The sequence below is a fragment of the Rousettus aegyptiacus genome, unplaced genomic scaffold (assembly GCF_014176215.1).
Source record: "Rousettus aegyptiacus isolate mRouAeg1 unplaced genomic scaffold, mRouAeg1.p scaffold_m13_p_3, whole genome shotgun sequence".
Lineage (NCBI taxonomy): Eukaryota > Metazoa > Chordata > Mammalia > Chiroptera > Pteropodidae > Rousettus > Rousettus aegyptiacus.
The window spans coordinates 162,603,724-162,619,709 of NW_023416306.1; the positions used below are offsets into that span (position 1 = coordinate 162,603,724).

General features: G+C 48.0%; 1 protein-coding gene across 5 annotated transcripts in view; it reads right to left on the reverse strand.

The window, feature by feature from the left end:
- The window catches only part of KCNK10 (potassium two pore domain channel subfamily K member 10), a 112,615-nt gene that overhangs the window by 51,035 nt on the left and 45,594 nt on the right, over positions 1 to 15,986 (reverse strand). For 3 of the 5 annotated variants that reach the window (XM_016123807.2, XM_016123810.2, XM_016123808.2), the window contains exon 2: positions 8,880 to 9,214. In XM_016123807.2, the coding sequence (XP_015979293.1) occupies positions 8,880 to 9,214 (335 nt within the window). Of the gene's footprint in view, positions 1 to 8,879; positions 9,215 to 12,226; positions 12,356 to 15,133; positions 15,261 to 15,986 lie in introns of those variants that run through there. The other 2 variants (XM_016123811.2, XM_016123806.2) reach the window with 2 other exon arrangements.

Sequence of the window (15,986 nt, forward strand, 5' to 3'; positions counted from 1 at the left end):
TTCTTTGTGGCTGAGGACACAGCTCTGACAAGCTGAAGCGACTCCCCCCGAGTCGTTGCCCTGAAGTCAGAGGCACCTCCCTTTCTCCAGCGAAGTGGTCGCACAGGAGATGGGCCGGCAGCCCCCGTCCATCTCTACAGGCCTCCGCTTTATTATTATTATCGTTCTCATCCCTGGGGTTGTTGATTCCACCACTATTTAGTGAAGAAGATCGAGAGCTTTTAAGCCAGAAATTAAAGAGCTAATGGAAAATGGCATGTCACCGGAACAATAAATTTCCAAATGAGAATTCAATGTTCCCCAAAAGACTGCCATAAAAATAAAATGAAAACCCAGAAATGAATGTTACTGTGGGCACATTTATATACAAATGTGCATGTGTGTGCTTCTTATTTAAAATGAAGCAAAAATCTCGTTTAGCGGGATTTTGATGGTGTATGGCTCATATAATCATTTTCATTACTTATAATCAAATGTCTTCATTTAGATCACTAATATTTACTCAATACCTGTCTTGAAACAGGTTCTATGTTAGGCTCTAGTGGTTAAAAGAAAATAACAAAAGGCATGAGATGCCTCCTCCCTGGCGTCCTACTCACAATGCTCATCTATCAGTAGGATGACCATGTAAGTTATCTTTCAAAGCAGGACATTTTTTGAGAAAGAAAGGGATGCTCCTAACAATTAGTCCAGAACCACAAAGAATGAGATGTTTGGTCATCCTAGCGATAAGCTCCAAGAGGGCAGGGGCTACATCTGTCTTTTATTTCCCATTATGTCCCCAGTACTTGATATTGTGTCTGGCACACAGCAGGCAATCAATCGATTTGTGGAATTAATAAGTGAACAAATGAGTTGGGCGGGTGAGCAAGTGAGTAAGCGAGTGAGTGAGCGATCTGGGACTTGGCAGAAGAGAATGGAAAATGTCACAGCCTTCGGAAATGTCCGTGGGTCATATAAATTAACCAACATCTCCTGCTTCTGGGGAGAACTGTTTGGCAGCTTGTGATTCCTGGTCCTCCTCTTATCTGCAGAACAGCAGCCCTGGTCACCACGACAACACCAAAGGTCAATGCCCAGGACCACAGCAGTGAACCCATCCCTCTATCCATATCTTAAATTACATCCTGCTCCACCAAAGCACTGTGGAGTCGGGCCCAAAGGGCACGGCTGATGAAGCGAGTCGGTATGCCAGAGGCCCAGGGTCCAGCACCTTGGCACAGACGCTCTCTGTAGGTTGGAGGGGTTATAAATCCAGGGGAGAGAGAAGGAGGCCGCTCGCTCTGTGTCAGAAGGCAAGCGCTGACTGTCACGAAGGAGCTTTCCTGTCATGTCGTGTGAGTGGATTTTCCCTTAGTCAGGAGGAATGACCTTGACACAATCACACACTGTCCACACTGTGGAGCCCCACTGTGCCAAGCCGACAACAGCAGAGCCTGAACAAGAGAGCATGGGCCCCGGAGTTACAGAGATCGGATTCCAGGCCTACTTCTGCCACTAGCTGGCTGTGAGAACTTAACCGAAGTACCTAGCCTCTGTAAACCGGGGCAGTGACAGTGACTGCCCCTTGGGATAATGGGGAGTGAAAAACAGGGAGTGAACACTGCCCAGCCCCGAGCCTGCCCAGAGTCCGTGCTGAATAAACAGTGGCGAATAATATTCATCAAACCAGCTTGAAGCCCGAGTACTGAGCAAAGTATCTAGGACTCTAATCACTTATCGGCAAAGGAAAAAAATCCCTTAGAGGTCACAAAGTGAAAACTGGTGACAAAGGTCCCGTTCACCAACATAAAAAGTCACAGAACTGCTCCAGGACGGGAGACATAATCAGACGAGGGGTCCTCACCCCAAGGCCCACACTTCCAGGAGATTCTAGACCCTATCCATGCCAGGCAGATGAAAGCTTTAGGCTGTCTTCAGACGAAGGAGCTTCCACGAATAGAAATGGCCTGTTTTGAGGGCAAGAGAGTTCTGGGAGGTTAGGTAGCTTGCCAAGTTGTAGGCCAGAGGAAAAGTCAGCCTTCTAGACAAATAAGGTGACCTTCCCACTCTGGGGATGATTACACCAAACCACCCCCAGGGATATTCTCCAAGGGGTCCTTGAGAGAGGAATCCTGTGGCTTGTGCTTCATGTAGGCCCTTCAAATGGAGGGTCCCACGTCCTCCTTGGGAGGCACCTCATCCAATGCTAAACCCCTCCCTTCAACACGGCTACTCCTGGAGATACCACTGCCATGCGACCACGGGAGCTACGCCGAAGACAGCTGGCCTTACAACATCTGAGTCGCCACCCGAAAAACAAGCGCTCAGATCAGCAGCCATGCCTGCTGACACATCTGGCCCTTCCCCTGTCGGCCACTGAAGCCGCCTCATGACTTTATTCTTTGAGGATTACCAGAGATGAATGTGTTACTGTTTCCTCCAAGACTGGCCACGGCAGGAGTTTCTAAGACAACAGTGTTGGAGACAGGGAAATATGCAATTGTGGCATGAGAGAGCATCGAGGACAAAGAAGTTCCTGGATAGAGTGACTGTCAAATCAAGCTCCTGGAAACTGTGGCCTCAAAAACTTTCAGTTTACTTTATTCCGCCGCCAAAGGGAAGCAAGCATTCCCAGCCCCTTATCGTTGTCTATTCAATTCCATTCCCTGCACTTCGCTTTGGAGAAGAAAGAACAGGAGGAAGAAACGAAGTTTCCCAAACGCCAACCATGCGTATGCTGGGCACTCTACTAGGCACTGTGTGTGGGGTATCTCAGTCAGCCCTCCCAATATTCCGAATGAGAGGGACTGTCCGGTCCCTTTAAAAGAATGAGCCTGAGGTTCGGCGGGCGAAGGGAGGAGGTCTACCTGGCTTTCATGCCCCTGCTTCTTCCCCTCCTTGACACCCCCATCGCTGAAAATGCAACGGTTCACATTTAGAGTGCAATGTGCCATGTCAGACAGCCCAGGGTCCCCTAATACTCTTTCCTTATCCCTCCAGTCTTTTCCGTGGAGGAAACGCATTGAGAAAAGGCCCCGACAGAGTGTAGCAGACACTCACCACTGACGCGCGTGAACAGAATTGCACAGCACAGCGGTTAGACACGTGCTCTGGAGTCCCGCATCCCAAGGCTCGAATTAACCACTTATCGACTGTTCCTTAGCTTGGGCAAGTCACCTAACTTCTTAGAATTTATTTGCTCATCCATAGAATGGGACAAAGATGGCAGAACCTACCTGCAGGCTTGTTGCAAGGACTGAGTGAGCTCAAGGGCTGTAGCACTTAGAACGGTGCCTAGAGGAAAGTAAACAACCAATAAGTGGTAGCTGTGTCTTAACATTGGAACAGCTCTGTGGGATTTCCCTGCTGCAGGCATCGCTGCCTCACACTGTCTCAGGGGGGAGATCCTAGAAGTGGGTGGATCAGAAGTGTCCTCTATGGGCTGAACTGCTGAGGCCCAGCTCGGGTTAAGTGGTTTACCCCAGGGCACCAAACTGGAAAATCCACATGCCTCACTCAGGGATAAGTGGTAACCAGGCTCTACAGGCCCTTTTCCTCGGTCACACATTAGAATCAGTGGTCACCCCAGTGTCCAGGTAATCTACTCCTCGGCGGCCGCCTGAGCCTTCTAGGTTCCTGCGGCTCTCTGAAATTCTGTCTCAAACCATGCAGAGAACCATGGAGCCGCTCCAGTGCCTACAGAACAGATCTGAGGCTGAGCGTCTCCACCAACGCGCAAATGGTTCTCCAGGTGCCCGGGCTCAGTCCTCTAAACGCAGCAGGAAACTGCTGTGCCGCTTCCCTGGGCTCAGGACACAGAGCAGCGTGGAGTAAGCGGCCCAGCTTGGCACTCGCGGGAGCGACTTCTGTGAGGATGACTGAACGTTATAATGGAGAAGCAAATTGAGGAAACTTGTCAATTAGGAAATTTAGGATATGAAGCCCCAAAGGAGATTTCAGGCACTTTCTTCTCTTTTTCTCTTAGCAGAACCTCAGCATGCACATACTTTAGGGATTTTCTGGTTTCTTGCTTTTCTTTCTTTCTTCTTTTCTGCCTTCCCTAACAAGTAAATGGTAGCCATCGCAATAGCTAAAAGTAACTGAGCTTTTAATGTTTAATCAGAGCATCCTAACTAACAAGTGGACACTGTTAAGACACTCTCCATTTTGCAGAAGGGACACTGAGGCCTGGGGTGACTCCCCAGGTCACACAGCTCATAAAGAGTATAGAGATTTAACACGGAAAGATTAACTCCGGAGTCTGGATGCTTATCACCAAGTGACGCTGCCGACATGGCCTCTGCTTAAACAGGCAACAATGTGGAACACAGAGCAGGCACTCCAGAAATCCTTGCTGAATGGGGGATAAACCATTTTCCAGTTTTCTTTGTTGAATTCTCTTAAGTGTGGCCCCATCTCTGTCTCAGCATCTCTCAGCTGTGATGTTGCAATATTCTTCCAATTTCTTCCCCCGATTCCTCCTTCTCCCGACCCAATTCCCACATTGCTAAAAGAGTTGTCTTTCCAGCGGAACACTGCCATCATGTCACTTGCTTAAATCCTTCAGTGACTCCTCACTTCCCACAGCATAAAGCCCAAACTCCTCAGCAAGGCTCTCTGAGCACCCCCCAAATCCAGCCTGCTCCCCGCTCCTCAGCCTCCCTACCGCTGCTTCCCATACATCTCAGCTGAAGCCACACTGACCACTTGCTCCTCCTTCAAAGGGCCACGCATGTCCCTAAGATGCCCTTCACTGCGACCTATCAAATGAACCCTCTCCTGTACTCCACATTTCTGTTTGAATGCGTGGTGGTTAAGAGCCTGGGATGTGTGTTCACACCACCCGGGAGTGAGTCCTGGATCCTCCACTTACTAACCGGGTGATCTTGAGCATGTAACGTCACCTTCTGCTGCCTCAGTTTCCTCATCTGCAAATGGGCACAAAGATGATCATTATAGAATAGTCGTGGGGACTAAAGGAGATCAATAGCCACAAAAATCTCCCCTGTTTGCCTCGCTGGGGCTCCCATTTCTCCACATACTCCACATAGGTCCGTGCCAACGAATTCCAATCATTAGTTTACGTGCCTCTTCTTCCAGTCTATTGGCTGTTTCGTTCTTTGTGATGAGGAGCTACGCTGTGCTTTGTAGGAAGCTGTACAGAATCCCTGGCCTCTGCCCATAGATGTCTGTAGCACCACCCCGCCCCCACACCCGGAGTTGGGACAATCAAAAATGCTTCCATTGTCAGATGCCCCTTGGAGGCAAACCTCCTCCCCTTGGAGAACCAGTGCTTGAAACTACCAGCTCCTTGAATAACACTATAAACAGCAGCTGCAGCACTCACCAGGGGCCAAGCACGGTTCAAAGCTCTACCACGAATTATAGAATTTAAACCTCTCCACACCCTAAGGGTGGAGGATTTTAGACACATTTGATTGATAAAGAAACTGGATCACAGAGAGGTTAGTAACTTGCTCTAGGTGTGTCTTTATTCTCATCCCTCCCATCCCCAACACGGAGCATGTTACCTGATAAAACAGGAGCTCCATAGCAACTTAAAGAAGGCTTGAATGAATGATCAAATGAATGAATGAACGGATGAATGAATAAATGAAAGAATAAGATGGTTTCCTCCACAGCAGCAAGCCATCTGGCTTCACCTCTAGGGGACAGGGAGTTGTCAGTCTCCCCTGGAGTTCCAGGGTACCCCATAGAGTAGTTTAATTCATTGATAGATCCCTCCCCAGCTAAGGCTCTTCTAAGCTATCCAGGCATCTCGTGGGGGTTCTGCTGTTCCGGATACTCTGTTTTTGTCATTGATAATGTGAATCACGACTTCCAGCTCACATTTACGAAGGGCCGCTCAGTCCAGCCAAGAGTCCAGGCACTACCAGATAAATACCACCGATCTAATTTTCTACCTGTCAATCACCCCTTTCGGACTTTGGGGAGACACAATAACACTATTTTTTATAGCTTGAAACACATCACATTGAAAACCCTCCCAAATACGTGTTTCTTATGAGCATTGCATACAGTGCTGCTCAGGAGTAACATGAGAGACGCTGCCTGGCCCATACGTGTGGACATTTCCATCCTGTGAAGAACTGGTGAACTGAAGAGCAAACCACAATGATTTGATTTCTGACTGACACAGATTCAACATGTAAACCTGCTTAACCTTCAAAAACTGGAGACAAACACAAGTGTAAATCCTGCCATCGTAGTAAATGGGGATCTTAAAGTACCCCAGGTCCCAGACTGCTCTTTTACTGGGTAAAGAAGAAAAAAGGAGAGAAATGTTCTCTGCTAGAGTTCAGAAACTTCGATGTTTTGACTCTGCTAAAATTCTAGAAAGTGTAAAACATAAAGCAAATGTTTAAGAGAGAGTGGAACTTATGATAAAGCAAGACCTACTTAAGGGACTGTAGACTCGCTGGGCGAGGCAGGGCAGAGTCAGACAGCCCCTCACTCTGAGTTCCCGCTCTGCCGCACCAGCGGTTGCAAAGTTACTCAACCCCTTTTAGCATCAGTTTTCTCACCTACACAATGGGCACAATAATAATACCAACTGAGAGGGCTGTTGGGAAGATTAAATGAGATAATGGGTGTGTAGTGCCTAGCTCATATCGGGTGCTAATAAAGGGTAGCTTCTTTATTGTTATAAAAATGACACACACATACACACACCTCATTTCATAGAAAAACCTCTGAGACCAGAACAGGGTATGGATCTTAATGGCAGCACCAGAATTAGAACTGCCATTCCCACTTCGCAAATCCTGTCATTCATTCTGGCCTCTGAGCTCTTTCATAAAGGAGAGAGCCAAAGAATGGATGATATAGAAATCCTGAGTTAATAAACAAATGCATGAACAAGCTCAGCCATCTCACAGCATCGCCGATGGTATAGATCTATGGATATCTCATTCCAAAAGCATTGCTCTACTGGCCAATGATTAAATGCAAAGCAATACATAGGCTACACATGGATGCAAAGATAATAAGACATGATCCCTTTCCTCAAGACCTCGTTATCTAAGGACAGAAAATTCAAGCATGAATCTCAATTCGGTTTACGGTTTAGGTTATTATATATACTGCAACTAAATAAAAAGGATCTCACCACATATCGAAACAACATGTATAAATGTAACTGCATTCTTAGTTAAAACCACTCCACAATTATTTCCTCCACTCTCTATGGTGTCCTGGGCCTTAAATCTGGCACAGTTTAATACAACGCTCTCATCGCCACATTTGGTAGCATTTTCTCATGAAATATAAAAAAAGATAAGACCATCCAAGAAAGAAGAATATGAAATGTTGCCCTTGATTTTTACCATTTAAAAGTTTTATTTTTTGTCACAGGGATATAAAATACAGCATAGGGAATATAGTCAATAATATTGTGATAACTATGTATGGTACTAGACCTAACAAAATATCACTTTGTAAATTATATCAATTTCTAATCATATGTTGTACACTTAAAACTAATATAAAATAATATCAAATGTCAATCTGAAAAAATTGTTTAATAAAAGTTTTATTTTCTAATAAAAATGGTAGGGCATAGGTATAAAGCCATATTTATTCTCAGGGAAACTGTGTATTTTTATTTACTTAAAAGTCAAGTCAGATTATTAATACTAATTTAAAAGAATACACTTACTATGAAAGTAAAGTGCCAGATTATAAGCAGCCTCAGAATTTCCCTACCCTACATAGTTTTAGATAGATAGATAGATAGATAGATAGATAGATAGATAGATAGATAGATAGATAGCCCGCCCGCCCTCCCACCCAAACTGGTGAATCCTACAGATTCCTGGGTTGTAGTCGCTGTTAAAATTTGACACATATCATCTCAGAGCCAGAGGAATCATGGAAACCTTCTTTTCTATCCCTCTGCCTTGCAAATTTTAGAGCCCCAGGAGACTCTGCCTTGCTTCCATTGCTTCCATAAATGTCACTGCCTTCCACCATGACCAACTCTTCATGGTTCAGGAGGGCGTGCAGGACAGGAAATCAAACTTCAGCCTCAGAGGCAGCCATCCTCCCTCATCTCCGAGGTGAAGCCCTCCAGCTGGGCTCCCGACTGTTTCTCTTTCTTCCTCGGTTCTCTCTGCCCGTCGCAGACTTCTCAAGCCTCCTGTTGCATTTCCTCCCATCACACCACCTGAGACGACTCTGCTCTCCCACGGCCCTTCCCAGACACAGGGTACCCCCGCCAAGGACACCTCCACCCTCTGCTCTCACTGCCTTGCCTTTCTAGGTGGTAGTCCACGTTCTCTGCCTCCATTTTTTATGGATCTTTTTTCCTTAATATCCAGTATATGTAAGGGCCTTAGCACAGTGCCTGACACACAGTAAGTGTTCAAAAACAGCAGCCTTGATGATTAACTGCCATCCTTATTACTTCATCCCCACAAAGCACCAAAACGGTTATTCCCAAGTCACCATCACCAACAGCCTCCTTATCCCACATTTGGTGGCCTTTTCTCTAGTCTATCCTCATTGACTTTGGGCTACTTAACACATCCCTGCTTATTTAAAATTCTTTCTTTAGCTTCTAGGTCACCCTCTTACCCCCAGCATCTCACACAGACTTCAGAACCAGGAAATTAATCAGCCTGCATAGGTGGGCTGGAATCTGAAAATCCACAGCCCTTTTGCCCGCTGCCTGCCACCTCTACCCCTACATCATCACACGCCTCACTCTCTGGCTTCTTCAAGGTCTTAATTCAAACGTCACCTCCCTGGAGAGAACCTCGCCAACCATCAGGAGCATCTCAACCAAAGGCAGATAATCCCAGAGCCAGAAAGACAAAAAATCGACGCCGTCCTCTCTCCCCACAGGTTGTCCTGTGGTAGACTCAGGCCCTGCTCACCTGGATCAACGTCTCCAGCTCCTGCGGGCTCACACAGATATGATCCCGCAGGAATTCCGCCTTCTCCAAGGCGATGGTGTTCTTCTGGCTGCTCTCGAAGGGCTGCTCCAAAGCCCGGAAGACGAGCCCGCCTGTGACGAGGTATACCACCACGACCACGAAGATGGCGACCACAGTCTTCCACTTCATGACGGTCTGCAGGCCCCCCTGGGAGGTGCCTTCCATCCTGGCTACCACCGTGGCTCGGGAGGAGATGGAGAGGCGCGGGGCCGGGTAACGCCCGTTAGTGGCACCCTTGGGCTGGCACGCCGGGGGCACTGCTGCGGGAACGGCCACTGGGAATCGGGGTGGGAGAGAGGGGAAAAGAGACGTTTATAAACACAAACAACAGAACTGCTCAGAACCCAGCGCGGCTGTCTTCCTCAAGCCAGCTCTCCAATGCGAGGATTAATCATTGGTTCACCAAGCCTACATTTAGGGAATTTGATCAGTTGCCTGTTCAAGTTTAAAAAAAAAAAAATGAGCACCAGGATTCCTAGTTTTAAAAAATAGTTATCAATTGAGTTTGAAAGGCTTATATTTTTCTACGAGGGTCCAAATTTGAAAGCCATGTCTCTGAAAGTTATCAATCATCTACTCCCTTAGCTTCCTAGTTTAAACCATGTGTAAGATACGCAATCAATCGCCATATTTGAAAACTGGATATATTGTTCAACTTGGAGAGGAAAAAAATAGGAGCAGCCGCCCTGTCTAAATACTGAGGGGGAGTGGTACCAAAAGCAGAGAAGAGACTACCAACTAGTAAGCTTAAAAGTCCCTCTTTATCCCGGGCCATGGTCGCTAAACAAAGAAAAGGAGGATGAGCTCACTATAAAGTAAAAGAGTCAAAAATCAGACACAGTACAGAAAGTTTGAGTTTCTGACAACTAGTAAAGGAGAAGAAAAAGAAAGGTGGCCATGATGAGAGAAGAAAATGAGTCATGTTTTATGCCAATTAAGTTAGTTTCCTGAAATCGCGAGCATCATAAAACAGATTGTAAATTTATTTCTCAACAGAAAATACGATGCCTTAGCTATAATCACTCCTAATCTATTAGTAATAAAATTTTTATTCTATTTCCCTCCGATAAGAAGCCATCGGAAAAGAAATTTCCCCTGGTTTTCAGAACACATCGAATTCTCAAAGGTTCCTGGTCTCTGTATGGACAATTTCATTACCTTGGAAATAACTATGTGACGCTGGAGGCTTTTCCGGGCTGGCAGGAAGTTCAGGTGTATTACACCCATAACGCTGCCACGCATTTCAGAATTCTGTCTTGTGCAGCACTGAAAAGCCATTTCACTCCAATTCTGTTCTCCCTTTATTTTACTAACGCTTGTTAAGCCTCTGTCCTTGGTGCAGCCTGGCCATTGTGTAAATAAAGTATGAGGAGATGTCAAACATAATCGCCTAAGTGGAGCAAACGATCTCCCCCACGAGAACAAAACTGCTCAATCTCTGCCCTGGAAAACTCAAGGTAAATAAAAGCACAGGAATGTCACTCCTTATTCCAAACACCCAGACCCTGAGGCCAGAGAGGTGGCCACCTCAGGGAATCTCGGTTTGTACATCTGCCTTTCATCCTGGAGCCTCAAAATCAGCTTTTCCCTTTGTAAACCAAGCTGAACATCAGCCTTTATTGTATAGTATTCTATCATATAAAATCATGAAACATTACATTTCCTGCTGACTTACATGAAGACAAAACTTTCTGGAATCTCTGATCGAAAGATTTAAGAATGAGAACCAGCACCCTGGGCGTTACGTTCTTACTAACCCTTCCCTGAAGGCACTACGTTCAGATTCCTACTTGCGCCTCTCACCAACCCCGTGGCCACCAGCCTCATCCAGACCACCATCACGTTTTGCCTGGACCAGTCCACCAGCTTCCACTTTCGCCCACCTCTGGCCCCTAAGCCTGAGGTTAAATACCACTTCTAGAAGCATCTATCCCCTCCTCCCCTTCTCCCTCTGTGGTCTGCAGAAAATTGGCCCCCAAAGATATCCGCATCCTCATCCTTAGGACCTAAGCCTATAAAACCTTATATGGCAAAAAGGGACTTTGCAGATGTGATTAAATCAAAGATCTAGAGATAATGAGATTTTCCTGGACTATTTGGGTGAGCTCAATGTAATTACAAGTGTCCTTATAAGAAGAAGGGTCAGAGAAAGAGATGTAAGGACAGAAACAGAGGTCAGAGTGAGTAGCCAGGGCGTGCAGGCAGCCTCTAGAAGCTGGAGACGGCCAGGGACAGATTCTCCCCTAGAGCCTCCAGGAGGATCCATCCCTGCCTGCACATTAATTTCTTCCCAGTGAGACAGATTTTAAACTCCTGACCTCCAAAACCATAATACAATACACTTGTGTTGTTTCGAGCACGAAGTTTGTGGCAATTTGTTACAGCAGCAACTCCATGTCCGCCGGCCTCGCCCAGACCCCCCTCTCATACACCCACACCAGAGCAGCTCTCCGCGGCCCACACCCACTGCACCGTGTGGCGGACAGAGCCCATTCGTCACTCAGAGGGCAGGCACTGTGTCTAACCCCTCACCTTTGTACCCCAGCGTTCTGCGCAGTGCCTGGCACGCAGTGAGAGGCCAACCAATGATGGCTGATTAAATGAATGAAGAATGGAAGGAAGAAATATTGGCACATCCAAACCACACATACAATGTTGGCGAGTGGTGTTAAGTGGAGAACAACTTGACTTTCCAGCAAGACGAAAGAGCGGGTCCTCCAACACAGCAGTGCTCTGTTCCCACCTCCACACCTTCTCAGACGTTCCCTCGGCCGCAGCGCCCCTCGCCCACCCCTCCCCCCCACCCGCCATCTGCCTGGGAAATTACCACCCTCCTCAGTCTCAGCTCAGGGTTGCCTCCTCCGTGAAGTCATCCTGGACTCCCCAGGCAGGCTCGGCATCTCCATCTCCCCACAAGCCTACAAACTCCTGAGAGTCAGAAAGCTTCTCTTAACCACCAGATCTCTATATCTTGGCACAGTCCTGGCGTAGAGCAGATAATTGTTTTCAGTTGTTGCTGCTGATAATTCCTTCAAACTATAAACAAAAGCTCCATCGGAATCACTACCATCCTCAATAACAAGCATTTATTCAGCACCAAATGGGCGTGAGGAGCTGTGTGGTAGCGGGGATAACTCACGGTCCCCCCCAGCTCGGGGTGGGTGACAGTGTACTTAGGGACCATAGTCCACAGCATCAGGCAACGACCATTAGGATGAAGCCTCGTTGGGTGACAAATGATGGCCCCGAGCATGGAGGCCAGCTGGAGCACGGTCTCCTTCACTGACCTGCATCGTGGATGGCTCCAGGGCTTCCAGCATGTCTGAGGCTGGGCAGAACAGGGCTTGAGAAAGATCTTTTCAGGCCAGTTCCTAGTTCCTGGGAACAGAGTTTGAACAATATCCACCAGTCCCGGAGTTTCCAGAGCACTGGGAGAAAAAAGCAGTTTCAGCCCCAAACGCGTCAGCATCTGGGTGACCTTGAAACTGCCACTTAGTTTCTCTGCTTCCTTATCTGCTAACTATGAATAATAATGGCCAATGTTTTGCACCCCCACAAAGTTCTCAGGAACAGCAGAGGAGCTGCCCTGGTTCACTGATTGGACTATATTTCTAGATATCGGGAGTCCTGGCAGGCACCTAAGGATGTTCCCAATCATTCGTGCATCTGAGTAAAGATGGAGCTGATTGCTTTGGCAAAGATGGCTGCACATTTCAACGGCCAGAAAGAGATTTGGTTTGTGCCTTTTGCTTAAATTACATACGTTTTCAAAGGGCGTTTTAATGAATCCATTTCTTCTCAGAAACCACAGCTGCTCTCACTCTAATACAAAGTTGCCTTGTGGCCTGGGATGTGCCACGGGAGCTCTCTGTGCCCGAAACAAGCAAAGAAGCAAAATTGGCCAGATGATGACGACGACAACGAGATGTCCTACCACCTCCTGGGCGCGTACTTTGTGCCTGTCACTCTAATCAATGCCTTGCGTACTGTCACAGCACTTGGTCCTCACCACGAGCTATGACCACCCTGTGTGAGTGCAGATCCTTCCAGAAGCAGACACCAAGAGGGGACTGAACGTTCATCGATCTTATTAGGGGAAATGCGTGTGTGGGAGAGAATGGGAGACAGCCGGGGGCCAGCACGGCCAGCAGACACACCGCGAGTCTGCCCCCGAGTGAAGGAGAGAGGGAGAGAAGGGTGCGTGTACGCGTCCTGGACCGCCTGCAGCCTAAAGAAGGCTCAACGTGGACGCCGCGGAGTTCTCCAGCCAAAGTCGGCCATCCGTGTCTCCCAGGCAGAGGCCTGCCTTAGGGTCCCCACAGCACTCGGTCGCCAGCTGGGGGCAGCCCGTGGGCAACGTGCTCATGGTGCACCCCACACTGGGCTGACTGCAGGGCAGCAGCTCTCGGCCGATTACACTCCCTCCAGGGGGGGCCTGCAAGGCGCAGGCTCGCTCATGGCCGCCACACGCCCTCGCTTCGCAGATAAAGAAACTGAGACCCAGACAGGTTGAAGGACTAAACAGAGGTCAGGTGGGCAGAGAGTGGTGGAGCTAGGATCAACATCAGGAGAGTCCGACTTCCCAGTCAGTTCTCCTTTGAAGCACAGGAATGGGAAAATAGGAAACGAAAGGAATTCCTGGTAGAATAGACCCTTTTATGCAAATCAGAAAGGCATTTACTCAGACAAGCATAAAAGTCTTTTCCAGTCTATGAGATTGGCAACTTTAGCTTCCTAGAGGTGACATAATCTTTCACCATGTAATGAGTCAATAACAATGGGCCATCCCCTGCTTTACTCCAGTGGAAAAACATCCAGCAGCAAAAGCTTTGCCAAGAACTGAGGAGAAGAGAAAGGTTGGAAGCCAGTATCCCTCCAGCTGATTTTCATTTTAACATGTTCCCACACAAACAGCAGCTCATTCCATTTTTACCTAAATGAGGATGGAGAGGAGGACACGTATGGAAACCTGCTTTCTCTTCGTTCTCAGCAATTTTATGTTAGTCGAGAATTCCCATGTCCTGTACACTTTACTGCGGCATCTGTTTATGAATTCGATCAACAAACATTTGAGTTTGCCAGGCACAATGCTTGGCACTGAGGCCATGTAAGTGAATAAGACATACCCTTGCCTTCAGGGTCAGTGAAATAGTAGACAAGAGAGTTGACAAGTTTATCTTCACAAAACCTTCCTTGGAGGACAGTGATCTTTATTTATCTCCCCTTGACGTGAGAGGAACTGAGGCCCAGAAAGGAGGCGTGGACTAGCCTATCATAAGCTAATAAGCAGGGTCTTCCTTGGATCGATCTCCAGACACCTAACCCTGAATGCCTCTACTCCTCCACACCGTTTGAAGCAAATATCACCCACAGGATTCAAGGTCTCTTGGAAACCTGAAATGCAGCCACCTCAGACATGCCCCTGTCACACAGCAACATGACTCTGTGTATTGACTCAGGCAAAGTACAACTGTGACTGAGACACGCTGGCAAGAGGCAGAGAACACCTGTCCGCTCCCCCAACCCTGATCTACCCTCCCTGCCCTGGACCTGGAAGCAGTCCAGGGCCACCTGCACCACCACTCAGAGCTTCCCAAGAGCCCCAGGTTACAGCTGAGCCTGGAGTCCCCAGAGGCTGCCGTGGACAAACTTCAGGCTGATGCAGAGGGTGGATGTTGGGAAGAGGAAAAGAGGAATGAAGAGCCATCGATTCCTGCCCGGGGTTGCCAAGGCCGCTGCCTCTGGCCGTGATCTGCCTTTGAGAATTGCAGAAAGAATGTGTGTGCTCCTTCTGATTCCAGATACCCCCAAAGCCAAACCTGGCCTTTCCCATTTTCGTAGGATGACTGTGCCTTACAGGGGATCAAGCTGGCCTTGCTAAGAGTACAGTGACGTTCAGTCTACACACACTACATGAGCAAGCCATGTCCCCAAAATGCCACCACAAACAAAGGCTCTCCCTTTGGGTTTAATCAGTGCTCTCTCTTTCTAGTCCTCTTTAAAACTTTAGACTTTGCTTCCAGCTGGAAGAGACTAAGGTATCATGAAATTTCTGGGAACCTTTAGAGACAGACAGCAAAGACAAGAGGAAACAGGGCTGCGAAGGGAAGAAGCGGGGGCTGAGAACATGCCGTCACCTTGACTCGCAACTGCCCTTGCCTCCCTCCTTAGTCCAGACCCCGGTCTGCTCTCACCTGAACCACGGAGGCGGCCTCCAGTCTTGCCCCGCGAAACTCCATCCTCCACACCACAGCCCGGCGGTGCTCTCTGAGGTGCGAATCTGGTCACATCTGCTTTGTACCTCAGCTCCTCCGAAGGCACCACAGAGATTCAGAACCAAGTGCTGGCTCCGCGGCAAGCATCAAGACTCCCTTCCAGAACCCGGCACCCGCCTGTCTCCGCAGCCTCACCCGCTGCCACACCCGCACACGCAACCTTCGTCCCCACCAAACCCGGCAGCACTCGGGTCCCTTCACGCTGAGCCCAGAGGAATGGGTCTTGCTTCCCAGATTCCTTCCTCCCCCCACCCACTCTTTCTCTGGCCAACTCCTCCTCATACTTCAAACAACACGCTTCATAGGTCACCACCTCCAAGTAGTCCTCCCTGACTGCCCACCCTCCAGTAGGATCAGACAGCCTTCCTCTATGTTCTCTCCCTGTCTCAGTGAGGAGCTTAGCACAGTGCCTACAACTCAAAGGCTCCTAGTTACAATTTATTCTGTTCCTGAATTTATTCATTCATCATCCATTAATTTGCCTATGTCATCATTTAGAACAAATTCACACACCTGCCCAAAAGATAACCTAACTGCAGAGTTCATTGAATCTTGTAGATATGAGCAGCCTTGGTACTGCTGTGTACCATAGACACACATCCTGAGTCACGCTGTTAAAAATTCTCAGGAAATCAATAGTCCAAGGAGAGCTCTTCACGGTTCCTTCGTTTTCTAGGGAGGACTAGAAAAAAGAGAAGTAATTCACTTCACTGTGCTCTGCACACTCAGTTCTGGGCTTTCTTGTTCTCTTCGCAAAGTGAGAGAAAGTTCT